Below are 18,266 nucleotides of genomic sequence, written 5' to 3' on the forward strand. Positions count from 1 at the left end.
AACTCTCTCTCTCTCATCCCCCTTTCTCTCTCTCTCCCTCCAGCCCCCTCTCACCTACCCTTACCTCTCTCTCTTTCTCACTTCCCCTCTCTCACTCACCCCACCTCCAACCCCCCCTTCTCTTTCTCTTACCCCCCTCTCCCCCCACACCCCTTTCTCACACCCTCTCTCTCACCCTCTCTATCTCTCACCCTTCCCTCTCTCTCCCCCCTCTTACACTCCTCTCATACATGCGGGCAGGGGGAACCAAGTGGACAGTGAGTGACAGATGATAGCAAGTGTTACTAATCCCATCCCCCCAAGCACTGCCACTGATCCCATCCCACCACTCATCCCAACCCCCGACCCCCACCACTGTCACTGACCCCATCAACCACTCAGCACTGCCACTGATCACACACTCCCCCCTTCCCCAGCACTGCCATTGATCTTTGCCCCCAGCACTGCCACTGATCCCATTTCCCCCCACCACTGCCACTGATAACCCCTCCCCCTCAGCCCCAGTAACCAATTAGTGAATGGTAATGATGTGCAGTAACCTCTAGCAATCAATCAACAAGCAGAAATTATGTGTTGTAACCTCTAGCAACTAATCAGTGAGCCGTAATGTGTGCTGTAACCTCTATCAACCAGTCAATAAGTGGTAATGATGTACTGTAACCGCTGGCAAGCAATCACAATCACTGCCCAATCTGATGCATAAACTCATTTTCAGTCTATCTGCTAGTTATTGTATGTCTCAGAGCGGGTGGAGAGCTAAATTTGCCCTTAATTTGCCAAATCTCTCGACAGCTGATCTCGAATTCCTGGACAAAGATTTTACGGTCGAGGAAATTAAGACAGCCATCCGATCCTTCCCTAGCTGAAAAATGCCAGGCCCTGATGGTCTACCTGGGGAGTAGTATCATATGTATGTGTAGCGCTGGTAGATTTGCAATCTACCGCATGTTAGGTAAATTTAGTAAATTGTGCGTTAGGAAGGTTAAAGTCTGCCTCTGTTCCAGCTTGGCTGACGTTGTGTGTGTTTCCGTGCTGACCGGTGGGTGTCGCTGTTGCCACTGGTCAGGGTTGGAAAGGCAACATGTTGAAGCGTATGGATGCTCCTCTGTCCCGGAGGCACGCTTGGTGGAGGTGGTCCACCGAGTTGCATTCTGGGCGAGGGTATTTATGGGACAGACGCCATATTTTGGGGTTCGTTTTACAGCCACCTGCTGGCCCTCCTGGCCGACAGGTATGCATTAAGGAGCTACCTCGTGGTCCTCCATTCGGGAGGCCCATGATACAGCAGCGCAGGGGTGGGTCCACAGGCTTGTCTGGAGCCTACCACCGTGGCCGAGGAATGGTCCTGAGCTGTTGGTCCTGTGTGACGAAGCTGGACAACCGAGGAGATCCCAGGGGAGGACCCGTCTTGGAGAGATCACGCAGCGTGCTGGTCTATAGAGGGGCCTGGTGACTCGGTTGGAGGACGTATCCAAAAGTAACTATACAGCATAGTGTTGCCGGCTCGGCTTAAAGGTTCAAGCACTGTGACTGACTTTCACTGCAGAAAAGCCTATACATCCTGTGGCAGAGGATCGTACGCATTTTGTTCCCAAACACGTCTGTGGCAGAGACTTTAATTCGTGCTGCGTGCTGGCTGCTAGACCGGTGAGAGAGGCCTATCCAGACGAGCAAGAAGTGTGTCCCACGAGGGGAGCACATTTCAAATAGTATTTGAATTCTACCAGGACATTTTGTCAAGAGAACCCTACCAGAGAACATTTGAGTTTCTTCTGCAAGTTTCCTTTCTACCTCTTTCCTGCTACTTCCTAAGTCGTTTGTTTTAATAAAGCATTGAAAACGTACTCCAGTGTTGGTGCGTGTGTTGTCCAGGAGTAAACTCAACGGAACCCTAGACCCGGTGCCGGTGAAACAGAGGGAAGCAGAGTGAAGGTAACAGACCCGCTTAAACCAGCAGCTCCACTGTGAGTTAGTGCTACATATGCATCGTTAATTGTACCTAGACTCTTAAAATTGTACTCTAATTGTAAAGAGCAGATGTTCTTGGCCCCTACTATGTAACAGGTTCCTGTTCTTCTTATTCCCAATCCCAGCAAAGACCCAACCCAATGTGCCTTGGAAATGCTAGTGACCAGATTGCTGATGGTTCTCCCGTCATTAGTTAATATAGACCAAACTGGCTTCATGCCAGGGAAGTCAACCGACATCAACTTGCGAAGGGTCTTTATTCACTTGCAACTGCCCCCAGCCAATTCCTCCTAGAGTACTGGTGGCACTTGACATAGAGAAGGCATCCGATACAGTAGCCTGGCCTTATATGCTCACTGTCATGGAGGTCTTGGGATTTGGGGTAGAATTCCGTGGGTAAATCACCATTTTTTTCATTTTTTTTACAAACTGTCGCCAGTCAGTGTCCCTGGTCAGCACTACACTAGTTATATGATGACGCTGTACTGCACTGGTGACAGTATATAAACATTTTTTTTTAAATATTATTTTTTAATTTCTAAATTTTCCAAAAAATTGTGACAAATTTCTTAAGAAAACACGCCATGCGTCTTACTAAACACCTCGGACTACCTACTTTCCAAAAGTGGTAATTTTGGGGATATTTGTACTGTCCTGGCATTTTCAGGGTCTCAAGAAATTATAATATATATATATATATATATATATATATATATATATATATATATATATATATATATATATATATATATATATATATATATATATACATACATACATACATACATACATACATACATACAGGTACATACACACACACCATAGTTTGTGGACATTTTCCTACAGAGTAAATAAATATACACTGATTTGGGTTATTCACCAAAGAAATGTAGCAGAATAAATTTTGGCCTAAATTTATGAAGAAAGATTATTTATTTGCAAGATTTTATAACAGAAACAAAGTTTTTGGCCTTTTTTCATTTATTCATATATGTATCCATATATATTTAGGATGAGAAACTCACAGTGTGCGGTGAAATCAGAGCCCTTACAACTGTGCAAGACTAAGCATGAAGGCTAAAGTTCAGCTTTAATATCCATTACTTTTGAAGAACTGCGCTCGTGCAACAACATCGTTGCTATAATCTTTTCCAGTTGTGTATTGGTCAACATCATTTAGGTCCCTCACATTTCCAGCACCAGTATTGTATCCAGCAATAGCCCCTGCAAGAAGTTTAAAACAGTTAGGTTATGCATACTGCTTTAGTGTAATGAGTGTTAATTACATAAATTCAGGTTATTAACCACTTCAGCACCGGAAGGATTTACCCCCTTCCTGACTAGAGCACTTTTTACAATTTGGCACTGCGTCGCTTTAACTGCTAATTGCGCGGTCATGCAATGCTGTACCCAAACGAAATTTGCGTCCTTTTCTTCCCACAAATAGAGCTTTCGTTTGATGGTATTTGATCACCTCTGCGGTTTTTATTTTTGCGCTATAAACGGAAAAAAAAATGATATTTTCTACTTTTTGTTATAAAAAAAATCCAATAAACTTAATTTTAGTCATACATTTAGGCCAAAATGTATTCGACCACATGTCTTTGGTAAAAAAAAAGTCAATAAGCGTATATTTATTGGTTTGCGCAAAAGTTATAGCGTCTACAAACTAGGGTACATTTTCTGGAATTTACACAGCTTTTAGTTTATGACTGCCTATGTCATTTCTTGAGGTGCTAATATGGCAGGGCAGTACAAAACCCCCCCAAATGACCCCATTTTGGAAAGTAGACACCCCAAGGAAATTGCTGAGAGGCATGTTGAGCCCATTGAATATTAATTTTTTTTTGTCCCAAGTGATTGACTCATGACAAAAAAAAAAAATTTACAAAAAGTTGTCACTAAATGATATATTGCTCACACAGGCCATGGGCATATGTGGAATTGCACCCCAAAATACATTCAGCTGCTTCTCCTGAGTACGGGGATACCACATGTGTGAGACTTTTTGGGAGCCTAGCCGCGTACGGGGCCCCGAAAACCACTGCCTTCAGGATTTCTAAGGGCGTAAATTTTTTATTTCACTCCTCACTACCTATCACAGTTTTGAAGGCCATAAAATGCCCAGATGGCACAACCCCCCCCCCCCAAATGACCCCATTTTGGAAAGTAGACACCCCAAGCTATTTGTTGACAGGCATGTTGAGTCCATGGAATATTTTATATTTTGACACAAGTTGCGGGAAAATGGCAAATTTTTTTTTTTTTTTTTTTTTGCACAAAGTTGTCACTAAATGATATATTGCTCACACAATCCATGGGCATATGTGGAATTGCCCCCCAAAATACATTTAGCTGCTTCTCCTGAGTATGGGGATACCACATGTGTGGGACTTTTTAGGAGCCTAGCCGCGTACGGGGCCTCGAAAACCAATCACCGCCTTCAGGATTTCTAAGGGTGTACATTTTTGATTTCACTCTTCACTGCCTATCACAGTTTCGGAGGCCATGGAATGCCCAGGTGGCACAAACCCCCCCACAAATGACCCCATTTTGGAAAGTAGACACCCCAAGCTATTTGCTGAGAGGCATGGTGAGTATTTTGCAGCTCTCATTTGTTTTTGAAAATGAAGAAAGACAAGAAAAAACATTTTTTTTTCTTTTTTCAATTTTTAAAACTTTGTGACAAAAAGTGAGGTCTGCAAAATACTCACTATACCTCTCAGCAAATAGCTTGGGGTGTCTACTTTCCAAAATAGGGTCATTTGGGGGGGGGGGGTTGTGCCACCTGGACATTCCATGGCCTCCGAAACTGTGATAGGCAGTGAAGAGTGAAATCAAAAATTTACGCCCTTAGAAAGCCTGAAGGCGGTGCTTGGTTTTCGGGGTCCCGTACGCGGCTAGGCTCCCAAAAAGTCTCACACATGTGGTATCCCCGTACTCAGGAGAAGCAACAGAATGTATTTTGGGGTGTAATTTCACATATTCCCATGGCATGTTTGAGCAATATATCATTTAGTGACAACTTTGTGCAAAAAAAAAAATTGTCTTGTTCCCGCAACTTGTGTCACAATATAAAATATTCCATAGACTCAACATGCCTCTCAGCAAATAGCTTGGGGTGTCTACTTTCCAAAATGGGGTCATTAGGGGGGGGTTTTGAACTGTCCTGGCATTTTATGCACAACATTTAGAAGCTTATGTCACACATCACCCACTCTTCTAACCACTTGAAGACAAAGCCCTTTCTGACACTTTTTGTTTACATGAAAAAATTATTTTTTTTTGCAAGAAAATTACTTTGAACCCCCAAACATTATATATTTTTAAGCAAATTCCCTACAGATTAAAATGGTGGGTGTTTCATTTTTTTTTTTCACACAGTATTTGCGCAGCGATTTTTCAAACGCATTTTTTGGGGAAAAAACACACTTTTTTTAAATTTTAATGCACTAAAACACACTATATTGCCCAAATGTTTGATGAAAAAAAAAAGATGATCTTAGGCCGAGTACATGGATACCAAACATGACATGCTTTAAAATTGTGCACAAACGTGCAGTGGCAACAAAATAAATACATTTTTAAAAGCCTTTACAGGTTACCACTTTAGATTTACAGAGGAGGTCTACTGCTAAAATGACTGCCCTCGATCTGACCTTCGCGGTGATACCTCACATGCATGGTGCAATTGCTGTTTACATTTGACGCCAGACCGACGCTTGTGTTCGCCTTAGCGCGAGAGCAGGGGGGGACAGGGGTGCTTTTTTTTTTTTTTTGCTTTTTTATCTTATTTTTAAACTGTTCCTTTCTTTTTTTTTTTTTAATCATTTTTATTGTTATCTCAGGGAATGTAAATATCCCCTATGATAGCAATAGGTAGTGACAGGTACTCTTTTTTGAAAAAATTGGGGTCTATTAGACCCTAGATCTCTCCTCTGCCCTCAAAGCATCTGACCACACCAAGATCGGTGTGATAAAATGCTTTCCCAATTTCCCAATGGTGCTGTTTACATCCGGCGAAATCTAAGTCATGAAATGCTCGTAGCTTCTGGTTTCTTAGGCCATAGAGATGTTTGGAGCCACTCTGGTCTCTGATCAGCTTTATGGTCAGCTGGCTGAATCACCAGCTGCATTCTCAGGTTCCCTGTTGAGACAGGAGAGCCAGAGAAAAACACGGAAGACGGTGGGGGGGGGGGCATTCCCTCCCACTGCTTGTAAAAGCAGTCTAGAGGCTAATTAGCCGCTAGGATTGCTTTTACATGAAAGCCAACCGCTGGCTGAAAAGAATGATACCAAGACGATACCGAAACCTGCAGGCATCATTCTGGTATAACCACTCAAAGTCGTGAATGGCGTACCTGAAGACAAAAAAATGGTTAACAATAAAACACAGTAAACGGTAGTTTACTAGTAGTAAAGTATAAAAAAGTAAAGTATAAAAAATTGCATACCTGAAAAGCAAACATGATAAAACATAATAACAATAAAACATTACAGAATAGAATACAGTAAAAAAGAGCAGAACGATAGAGAGAGAATAGAGAGAGAGAGAACAATGAAATGACAACTATTTTTTTAAATTTTTTATATTTTTTTTTGTGTTTTTTTTTTACACTTTTTTTTGTAACTGTAACTTTTATAACTGTAACCGGTTCCAGGTTCGGGTCTCTCAAAATGCGATGGCATCTTGGGAGACCCTGTGAAAGTGTGCCTAGTCTGTGCAATGCTGTACCCTACGCTAATACTCAACTAGTGAATGGTAGCGTTCAAAACTTTCACCAATGCAAAGACCAGGATTGTCAGGACAGGAGGGACAATAATAGCGGGGGTCACGTCTATATCCGCGATTGCTGCAGACACGACATCTTTTTGGGGGGGGTTTGTTGGGTAGGGGTACTCGGGAGGACATAAAAATGCCTCTCATGCAGCCGACTGCATTTGGTTGGGGATGTGAATGGGGGAAGTATGGGCGCTGCGGAAGCGGTGGGTTCCCAATTAGGATTGGCGAATGCAGCTGGAAGGGCACTATGGGCACAACGGGCCTGTGTTTGTCTTCTTGGTGGCAGCGGGACACTAATTGTGCTTGCCACCTCACCAGCTTGAACTGCACTTATGGGACTCGCCACGTCACCAAGTTACATAGTTACATATTAAATGAGGTTGAAAAAAGACACAAGTCCATCAAGTCCAACCTATGTGTGTGATTATGTGTCAGTATTACATTGTATATCCCTGTATGTTGCGGTCATTCAGGTGATTATCTAATAGTTTCTTGAAGCTATCAATGCTCCCCACTGAGACCACCGCCTGTGGAAGGGAATTCCACATCCTTGCCGCTCTTACAGTAAAGAACCCTCTACGTAGTTTAAGGTTAAACCTCTTTTCTTCTAGTTTTAATGAGTGGCCACGAGTCTTATTAAACTCTCTTCTGCGAAAAAGTTTTATCCCTATTGTGGGGTCACCAGTACAGTATTTGTAAATTGAAATCATATCCCCTCTCAAGCGTCTCTTCTCCAGAGAGAATAAGTTCAGTGCTTGCAACCTTTCCTCATAACTAAGATCCTCCAGACCCTTTATTAGCTTTGTTGCCCTTCTTTGTACTCGCTCCATTTCCAGTACATCCTTCCTGAGGACTGGTGCCCAGAACTGGACAGCATACTCCAGGTGTGGCCGGACCAGAGCCTTGTAGAGTGGGAGAATTATCGTTTTATCTCTTGCGTTGATCCCCCTTTTAATGCATGCCAATATTCTGTTTGCTTTATTAGCAGCAGCTTGGCATTGCATGCCATTGCTGAGCCTATCATCTACTAGGACCCCCAGGTCCTTTTCCATCCTAGATTCCCCCAGAGGTTCTCCCCCCAGTGTATAGATTGCATTCATATTTTTGCCATCCAAATGCATTATTTTACATTTTTCTACATTGAACCTCATTTGCCATGTAGTCGCCCACCCCATTAATTTGTTCAGGTCTTTTTGCAAGGTTTCCACATCCTGCGGAGAAGTTATTGCCCTGCTTAGCTTAGTATCGTCTGCAAATACAGAGATTGAGCTGTTTATCCCATCCTCCAGGTCGTTTATAAACAAATAAATAGGATTGGTCCCAGCACAGAACCCCGGGGAACCCCACTACCCACCACTGACCATTCTGAGTACTCCCCATTTATCACCACCCTCTGAACTCGCCCTTGTAGCCAGTAGACCTTATTTTGTACAGTAAACGTTTATGGGGAACTGTGTCAAATGCTTTTGCAAAATCCAGATACACCACGTCTACGGGCCTTCCTTTATCTAGATGGCAACTCACCTCCTCATAGAAGGTTAATAGATTGGTTTGGCAATAACGATTCTTCATGAATCCATGCTGATTACTGCTAATGATATCGTTCTTATTACTAAAATCTTGTATATAGTCCCTTATCATCCCCTCCAAGAGTTTACATACTATTGATGTTAGGCTAACTGGTCTGTAATTCGCAGGGATGTATTTTGGGCCCTTTTTAAATATTGGTGCTACATTGGCTTTTCTCCAATCAGCTGGTACCATTCCAGTCAATAGACTGTCTGTAAAAATTAGGAACAACGGTCTGGCAATCACTTGACTGAGTTCCCTAAGTACCCTCTGATTTATTAATGTTAAGTTTCTCAAGTCTAATTTTAATTCTGTCCTCTGTTAACCATGGAGGTGCTTCCTGTGTTGTGTCATGAGAATAAACACTGCAGTTTTGGTTACTGAAGCCCCCCGATTCACTTGTGAAGACTGAGGAGAAGAATAAATTCAATACCTTCGCCATCTCCCCATCCTTTGTAACCAGATGTCCTTCCTCATTCTTTATGGGGCCAATATGGTCTGTCCTCCCTTTTTTACTGTTTACATACTTAAAGAATTTCTTGAGATTTTTTTTGCTCTCCTCCTGCAGTTACTGCAGTGCTGGTTTGACTATGACCAGGGTGTAATAGGCCGCTGGTGTTTGCCAGTTCACCAAAACGCTACCAAAAAAACTGTTAGCGATCGCATGGATCAGGCCTGACTCTGCGAACACTGCGGTTGTGTTTAGTGTTTTGTAAATGACAGTGATCGATCAATACTGCACTTGGGTGGGCTGGGCTGGGCCGGGCGGAGGGGCAAAACGCAGGTGCTAGCAGGTATCTGGGCTGATCCCACTAACACTGCGTTTTTGGGAACCCTAAAGTGCTGGGGACGCTAGTATAGATCTGATCGGATCAGATATTGATCCGTTCAGATACTATACCACTAAGGGAGGTGTACGGTGCGTACGTGGGTGTTAGCGGTACCGGCGCTAACCTGACGCTGCTTGGGGCTGGTGCTTGCCAGTTCACCAAAACGCTACAAAAAAAAACTGTTAGCAATCGCAGGGATCAGGCCTGACTCTGCAAACACTGCAGTTATGCATTTAGTGTTTTGTAAGTGACAGTGATCGATCGATACTGCACTTGGGTGGGCTGGGCTGGGCCGGGCGGAGGGGCAAAACGCAGGTGCGAGCAGGTATCTGGGCTGATCCCGCTAACACTGCGTTTTTGGGAACCCTAAACTGCTGGGGACGCTAATATAGATCTGATCGGATCAGATATTGATTCGTTCAGATACTATACCACTAAGGGAGGCGTATGCTGCGTGCGTGGGTGTTAGCGGTACTGGCGCTAACCTGACGCTGCCTGGGGCGACGCATATCACCGCCGGGCGATCAGGGGGCTAAAACTTTATTCGGTAATAAACGGCGGGTGCCCTGACACTATAAAAAATAAACAAACTAACCAGCGTCACTCGTAACAGTTATACGGTGATCACTGGTGAAAGGGTTAACTAGGGGGCAATCAAGGAGTTAAAACCTTTATTAGGTAGTATATGGGAGTCCCTGACGCTATAAAACGCTGACGGCGAACCTATATATTTACCTCCTGTCAGGAAGGGCATGCCAGCACCCAAGATGGCTGCCGAAGAAGACGACCTGTTACCTCTGCCTGTCAGGAAGGGCATGCCAGCACCCAAGATGGCTGCCGAAGAAGATGACCTGTTACCTCTGCCCCTGTCAGAATTCCATTGGTGCACCCACACCCTGTGACAGCTTTTGACACACAAACAGGCTACTTAAACTCAGTCAGTTTCCAGACTCAGTGCTGTCTGCTCTACAGTGTTCCCTGTGTATCCTGCAATTACCTACCTGACTTCCGTTCCTGTTGTGACCCGGCTTGCTTCCTGACGTTCCTGTTTCCTGCCTGCATCCGACCCCGGCTTGTCCTCTACTCTGCATCTGCCTGCTCCTTCTGCCACTTCGCTGCCAGTCTGCTGACGACCCGGCCTGTAATCTGATTCCGCTTCCGCTTCAGCCTCTGTTCCTGACGTGCCCGTTTGTGTATGACCCGGCCTGCCTGTACCTGCCTTCTCTTCAGCCTCGAGGGTGCCACCATCCCTTCTGCTGCACCTGCACTTCTGCCTGTGGGGACCGGTTGTCTACTCACTCCAGCTACCTGCCTACCACTGCTCTGGGATTCCCACAGACACCTCTACAGCCCGGCTAAGTGCTCCAATCCAGCTCCAGGTTCAGTGATCCCGCCAGGCACTCGTGCGACTCTGCATCTCGGTGCTTCCTGTCAGCTCTATCAGGGGCTCCAAGTCAGAGTTGTAAGAGAGGCCGTCCTCTGCATATCAGGCTCCATCACCAGGTACGTGACAGTAGCAGACAGCCATGTCTGAGCCTGTGCAAGGACCCTCTCCTATGGAGGAACTCTGCCAACACCTAGCCGGATTAACACAAGCTGTAAAGGACTTACAACAGGGTTATACCCAGCTGGAAGGCTAAATACAGACCTTGTCTGCCTCTGCTGCTTAAGCACCTTCCACTTCTGGGATGCCAGCAGCTCCCGCAGTCGTTATGCTACCACCTGAACCCAGAGTCCCAACTCCTGAAAAGTTCCACGGAGAACGCAACGAGTTCAGAGCCTTCCGCAATGCATGCAAACTCTATTTTTCGCTACAACCACGAACCTTCTCCCTGGAAGCCACCAAGGTCGGGTTTGTCATTTCCTTGCTTCAGGGGGAACCACAGGCCTGGGCTCACCGACTCCTTGAACAAAAGGCCATATCTCTGACGGACTTAGCCTCCTTTTTTGGAGCCATGGCTCAGTTATATGAAGACCCCCAGCAAGCCGCTACTGCGGAAGCCGCCCTTCACATGCTTCAGCAGGGTCACAGGGCCGTGAAGGACTATGTTTCAGAATTCAGGCGCTGGAGTTCCGACACCAACTGGAATGATGCTGCCCTGCGTTACCAGTTCCGCATGGGCCTTTCTGATAATCTCAAGGACGAGCTAGCATGAACAGGTGTCCCCTCCACCTTGGAGACACTTATAAATTTGTCAATCCAGATTGACCGTCGCTTAAGGGAACGTAGGTCGGAACGAGCCATCGACCAGTCCCGTCCAGTATGGATGCTTCCACGAGTGTCTGGTTCTTTCAGTCCCGCTTCACCTGCTCCTGCCGCATCCGCTTCAGACGCACCTGAACCCATGAAGCTTGGTCTCCTCCGTCCTTCTCTGACTACAGAAGAACGCCAGCGCAGACGCCAGCTAAATCTTTGCCTGTACTGTGGAGGATCAGGACATTATGTGAGGTCTTGCCCGGTCAAGATCCGCAAGTGCCTCGCAGTTACATCCACTTCTCCTCCATCTCTACCCAATCACTCTGCTCATCTTGCTCTTCCCATTGTGCTACAGCTCCCAGGAGGAACTATCCAGACCCCCGCTATAATTGACTCTGGAGCTTGTAGCTGTTTCATAGATTTAGCTTTTGCTGCCAAACATCAAATTCCTCTACTACCCAAGGCTCAGAGACTTTCTGTACATCTGGCAGACGGATCCACCATTAAATCTGGATTGGTTACTCATGAAACCATCCCGTTATCTACCACCATTGCCGAGAACCATCAAGAGCTTCTACGCCTAGATGCAATCGCTTCCCCTCTGTTTCCAATCATTCTGCGTATGCCTTGGTTAAAAGCTCATAACCCTCACATTAACTGGGTTACAGAAGAAATCAAGTTTTTTTCCCCCTATTGCCTTCAGCATTGTTGGCAAGAGAATCATCAGGACCAATCTCCCCTGCTGTGCATCGATTTGAAGTCCCAAGCCTGCCAAGTCGTTCCAGTAGCATATCACGGCTTTCTGGATGTTTTCAGCAAAAAAGGGGCAGAAACGCTTCCTCCTCATAGGGCTTATGACTGTCCAATTGAGCTCCTTCCTGGGGTTGAAGTTCCTTTTGGCAGGATCTTTCCTCTATCTGAATCTGAACTTGTTGCTTTGAAAGACTACATTGATGACAACCTTAAAAAGGGGTTTATTCGCCCCTCCACATCTCCTGCCGGTGCGGGGATCTTCTTTGTAGAAAAAAAGGACCACTCATTACGGCCCTGTGTGGACTACTGTGAACTTAATAAGGTCACTGTAAAAAAACGTTACCCTCTTCCACTTGTGCCTGAATTATTCCAGCGACTCGGTACGGCCACCATTTTCACAAAATTGGATCTTCGGGGTGCTTATAATCTCGTTCGCATACGAGAGGGGGATGAATGGAAGACGGCGTTTCGCACACGCTTTGGGCATTTTGAATACCTTGTGATGCCCTTTGGACTTTGCAATGCCCCAGCTACCTTTCAGCACTTCATCAACGATGTCTTCCGAGATTTCCTGGATCTATTTGTTGTTGTTTATCTTGATGATATACTAATCTTCTCTCCCTCTCTAGATCACCACCGTAGTCACGTCAAGAATGTATTGAGTCGCCTTCGACAACACAGACTTTATGCGAAACCAGAGAAATGTGTATTTGAACGCCAAAGCATCCAATTCTTGGGTTTAATAATTTCCACCGAAGGCTTCCAGATGGATCCCCAGAAGGTTACAGCCATCCTGGATTGGCCTGCTCCCAGTGATAAGAAGGGTGTCCAACGTTTCGTGGGGTTTGCAAATTTTTATCGAAAATTCATCAGAAATTTTTCTGCAATCATATCCCCCATTACAAGTTTAACCAAACAAGGTACAAGATTCTGTTGGTCTCTGGAAGCTCAGAAAGCTTTTGACACCCTAAAAAGACTTTTCACATCTGCATCTGTCCTGAAACACCCTGACCCAGCCTTGCCCTATGTCTTGGAAGTAGACGCCTCAGAAACAGCGGTCGGAGCAATATTGTCTCAGAGGCAGGGAGCTAAGGCTCTACTGCATCCAGTTGCTTTTTTTTCCCACAAGCTGTCAAATGCCGAAAGGAACTATGACGTCGGGGACCGTGAACTTTTGGCCATCAAAGCCGCCATGGAGGTACCTTCTAGAGGGGGCCGCACACCCAATCTTGATCTATACTGATCATAAGAACCTCGAGTATTTAAGAACAGCAAAAAGATTGAAACCCCGACAAGCCAGGTGGGCACTATTCTTTTCTAGATTCACTTTTCACTTAACGTTCAGGCCCGGATCCAAGAATGTAAAACCCGATGCGTTATCACGCATGTTCAGCAAACCTGAAGAAATCTCATCTCCGGATACCATTCTATCCCCTGGGAACTTCCTGTTACTTCAAGGAGAGTTAATAAAACAAATTAAACAAACTCTAGTAAGGAACCCTTCACCAGCCGGGGTCTCTCTACTGGCAAAGGATGGGCTACTTTGGCATGAAGACAAGGTCTTTGTGCCGGAAGACCTCCGAATGGCCATCCTGGTGCGATGCCATGATCATGTGCTGGCAGGTCATTTTGGCATTGGCAAGACAACTGAATTAGTACAACGGACATTTTGGTGGCCTGGGGTGGAAAAAGATTGTAGGAAATATGTGGAATCTTGCACCACTTGCATCCGCAATAAAACCAGCAGATCCAGAGCCTGGGGTCTGCTAAAACCCTTACCTGTCCCCAGTAGACCTTGGAAGATGATCTCAATAGATTTTATTGTAGAACTTCCCCTATCTGAGGGCCACAACACCATTTTTGTAGTTGTCGATAGACTATCTAAGATGGCACACTTCCTGCCCATGAAGGGCACACCATCTGCTCGAGAAACAGCTCAAACCTTTGTCAAGGAGATCGTAAGGCTTCACGGGATTCCAGCCAATATTGTGTCCGACCGTGGGGTGCAGTTTACATCCAGATTCTGGAGAGCCTTATGTGATGCACTCGGGATTGAACTTTCATTTTCTTCTGCATATCACCCACAAACGAATGGGCAGACAGAGAGGACTAATCAAACCCTCGAACAGTACCTGAGATGTTTCTCCTAATTTTCTCAAGACGATTGGGCTTCTCTGCTTCCCCTGGCCGAGTTTTCTTATAACAATTCAGTACACTCTGCTACAAAGCAATCTCCATTTTTTGCAAACTACGGTTTCCACCCTTCTTTTTTGTCTAATACAATTCCAGATTCCCCTGTACCAGCTGTTTCCGAAACTATAAATTTCTTCAATGCCAATAACAAACTGCTACAGGAAACAATGGCCAAGACACAGGCATACAATAAGGAAGTTTATGACAGGAAAAGAAGGGGAGAATTGATCTTGAACCCTGGTGACCAAGTGTGGCTAGCAACTACTAATTTGAAACTGGCCTGTCCCTCGAAGAAACTGGACCCTAAATTTATAGGACCATTTCCGGTGAAGAGACGGATCAATGAGGTTGCGTATGAATTAGAGTTGCCTGAGTCATTTAGAATCCACCCTGTGTTCCACATAACCTTGTTGAAACCTGCCATTCCTGACCCCTTCCCAGGACGAAGTTCCGGCCCGCCTGAACCTGTAATTATTGACGGGGAGGAAGAGTTTGAGGTGGAAACAATCTTAGACTGCAGGAAGAGAAGAAATCAGATCCAGTTCCTGATAAAATGGAAAGGGTATGGGCCAGAGGACAACTCCTGGGAACCTGAAGGTAATATCCATGCCCAAAATTTGGTTCAAGCTTTTAAGAACTCCCATCCTGACAAGTGGGCCAACTTGGGCATCCGGAGGCTGCCCTTTGGGGGGGGGCAGTGTCAGGAAGGGCATGCCAGCACCCAAGATGGCTGCCGAAGAAGATGACCTGTTACCTCTGCCTGTCAGGAAGGGCATGCCAGCACCCAAGATGGCTACCGAAGAAGATGACCTGTTACCTCTGCCTGTCAGGAAGGGCATGCCAGCACCCAAGATGGCTACCGAAGAAGATGACCTGTTACCTCTGCCCCTGTCAGAATTCCATTGGTGCACACACACCCTGTGACAGCTTTTGACACCCAAACAGGCTACTTAAACTCAGTCAGTTTCCAGACTCAGTGCTGTCTGATCTACAGCGTTCCCTGTGTATCCTGCAATTACCTACCTGACTTCCGTTCCTGTTGTGACCCGGCTTGCTTCCTGACGTTCCTGTTTCCTGCCTGCATCCGACCCCAGCTTGTCCTCTACTCTGCATCTGCCTGTTCCTTCTGCCACTTCGCTGCCAGTCTGCTGACGACCCGGCCTGTAATCTGATTCCGCTTCCGCTTCAGCCTCTGTTCCTGACGTGCCCGTTTGTGTATGACCCGGCCTGCCTGTACCTGCCTTCTCTTCAGCCTCGAGGGTGCCACCATCCCTTCTGCTGCACCTGCACTTCTGCCTGTGGGGACCGGTTGTCTACTCACTCCAGCTATCTGCCTACCACTGCTCTGGGATTCCCACAGACACCTCTACAGCCCGGCTAAGTGCTCCAATCCAGCTCCAGATTCAGTGATCCCGCCAGGCACACGTGCGACTCTGCATCTCGGTGCTTCCTGTCAGCTCTATCAGGGGCTCCAAGTCAGAGTTGTAAGAGAGGCCGTCCTCTGCATATCAGGCTCCATCACCAGGTACGTGACACCTCCCTAACTAGCGTCACCAGTGACACTAATACAGCGATCAGAAAAACGATCGCTTAGTGACACTGGTGACGGGGGGTAATCAAGGGGTTAAAACTTTATTAGGGGGGGTTAGGGGGGTATCCTAGACCTAAAGGGGCTAACACTAACTGCCCTACTACACTAACTGTCACAAACTGACACCAATGCAGTAATCGGGAAAAAAAAAAAACTGCTTGGTGTCAGTGTGACGGGGGGGGGGGGGGGGGGAGGGGTGATGGGGGGTGTAATGTGTGAATGGCATGTTCTACTGTGTATGTGTTGTGTTTTACACTCACATTGATGTCTTCTCTCCTCGGCGCCGGAACGGAAAATACCGAGCCGAGGAGAGATGACATAATTTCCTCTGCTGCTGCTGTTTACTATACAGCAGCAGAGGAATGATCTCATTGGCTGGGAGCGATCGCGAAGGGGGGCCACGAATGGATGGCCTCCCCCTCACCTCCGATCGCCGGGGGAGAAATGCCGACCGCCTCGGGCACCACAGGTACGTGATTCTGCCTGCCCGTGCCATTCTGCCGACATATATCATGTGAATTCTGGTCAAAATTAGCATAATAAAGTAATCCTTAGTTTTGAAGCTCTAGGGCAGGGGTAAGCAACCTCGGCCCTCCAGCTGTGGTGAAACTACAAATCCCATCATGCCTCTGCCTCTAGGAGTCCTCATGCCTGTGATTGTTAGAGTCTTGCAATGTCTCATGGGACTTTGTAGTTTCAAAACAGCTGGAGGGCCGAGGTTGCCTACCCCTGCTCTAGGGGGTAACATTACAAAAAACTGATGATGGGCACTCCTGGATGTACCTGCTATTAAAAAAAAAAAAACAGATGAACTGTTAACTCTTGGGGCCCAAGTGAGAAATCCCCATCTTCCCTCTACTGTGACCACAACAGCTAAGGCTGGCAGTATACTATACAATTTTCTTGTATACTTTTTCCTCTAGATTTACCAGAAACCATATACAGTATCTCACAAAAGTGAGTACACCCCTCAGATTTTTGTAAATATTTGATATCTTTTCATGTGACAACACTGAAGAAATGACACTTTGCTACAATGTAAAGTAGTGAGTGTGTCAGGAAAGGTTTCACCTGCTGGTGGCACTATCACTCCCAGATCTATGGGCCACAGTTCCGGTGTCCACCAGCGGGTGTCTCCCAGCAATCTGGAGCCAACATCTCCTGAAATCATGCTTCACTCGAGACTGATTGCAGGAGGTATATTTATACCTGGCAGATGCTTGCACACATTGCCTTGGTATTGTTGTCTTGTGCCCTGGCCTGAGTTTGCTAGCCTGTATCCTGTGACCCTGAACCCGTTCCTTTACCCTTGACCTGCAGCCTGATCCCTGCCGCCTGCTCTCCCTATCTCCTGTTACCCTTTCCCTGTCCTGTCTTGCTCCCAGCCCTATCTGCTTGATCTCCCGTGTATGACCCTGGCTTGTTCACAATTATAATTGTATCGTACACCTGTATATACGTTTGGTTCGGATAGTTATTGTTGTGTGTCACCGTGGTTGGTTTATTTTTTTGTTTGCCATATTAGAAGTGCGTTTACTTTTGTTACTTATCCTTTAATAAATCATTTATACTTTACATGCGTTTGGTTCACTCTATCGCTGTCCACACATTTCTGGTCGTGCCAGTCCATGACGTAATACCAAGGCCATCCCTGACCAGAAGTGTCTGCACAGAGGAGCCATCTTGGTTCAACTGTTTTTGCTTAAATGCATCTGGAAGAATTGTCTATTTTTCTTTACTGGTGACGGAGGATAAGAATTATTGCCGTCAGATATTGAAGGAGTGGGCCAGGGATCAACTTTTAGAGTGTATCCGTCTGGCCCATTCTCTAGTTGATGAGGACAGTATGCTGTTTGAAAACATTCAGCCTTTGATTCAGGTGTGTGCAGAGCTAGCTTTGTCCAGTATTCCTAAAGGCAGTGATGACTTTTCTCCCCGTTCAGTATGGCTCAGAAAGAATGATCAGTGTGGCTTTTGGAGGATGACTCTGCATATTTCTTTGAGCACTATTCAGCATGTTCCCAACAGGTGCTAGTGGAGTGTGTTAACGCAGTGCAGTCTCTTGTCAGACTGGCAGCATGTGAATTGAATTTTGTTCAGCCATTACTACAACTATGGTCAGATATATTGCACTCAGCCTCAGTCAGATTGCAAAACTATTTGCAATAGCAGCTAAGCCTCTCCAATGTGGACATTAAATGTCAGAATCATGCCATATAGGACTTAAGTATGACTTAAGTAGATAATAATGTTCACTATAAGCTCATTGGCTCTACATGTTTCGCAAAAACTCGCTTCTTCTAAGAAGAGAAAGAGGCAATCAATGATTGTAACAGTTTGTAATAGTCTATATATAACATACAAAAATAAGGGTTTCAACAG

General features: G+C 45.8%; 1 protein-coding gene across 2 annotated transcripts in view; it reads right to left on the bottom strand.

The window, feature by feature from the left end:
* Positions 1–2,882: 2,882 nt before the first annotated feature.
* The window catches only part of LOC141127861 (lysozyme g-like), a 74,133-nt gene continuing 58,749 nt past the window's right edge, over positions 2,883–18,266 (bottom strand). For both annotated transcript variants that reach the window (XM_073614706.1, XM_073614707.1), the window contains one exon: positions 2,883–3,192. In XM_073614706.1, the coding sequence (XP_073470807.1) occupies positions 3,059–3,192 (134 nt within the window). In that variant the 3' untranslated portion in view covers positions 2,883–3,058. The remainder of the gene's footprint in view (positions 3,193–18,266) is intronic.

The sequence above is a fragment of the Aquarana catesbeiana genome, linkage group LG02 (genome assembly GCF_042186555.1).
Source record: "Aquarana catesbeiana isolate 2022-GZ linkage group LG02, ASM4218655v1, whole genome shotgun sequence".
NCBI classification, from domain to species: domain Eukaryota; kingdom Metazoa; phylum Chordata; class Amphibia; order Anura; family Ranidae; genus Aquarana; species Aquarana catesbeiana.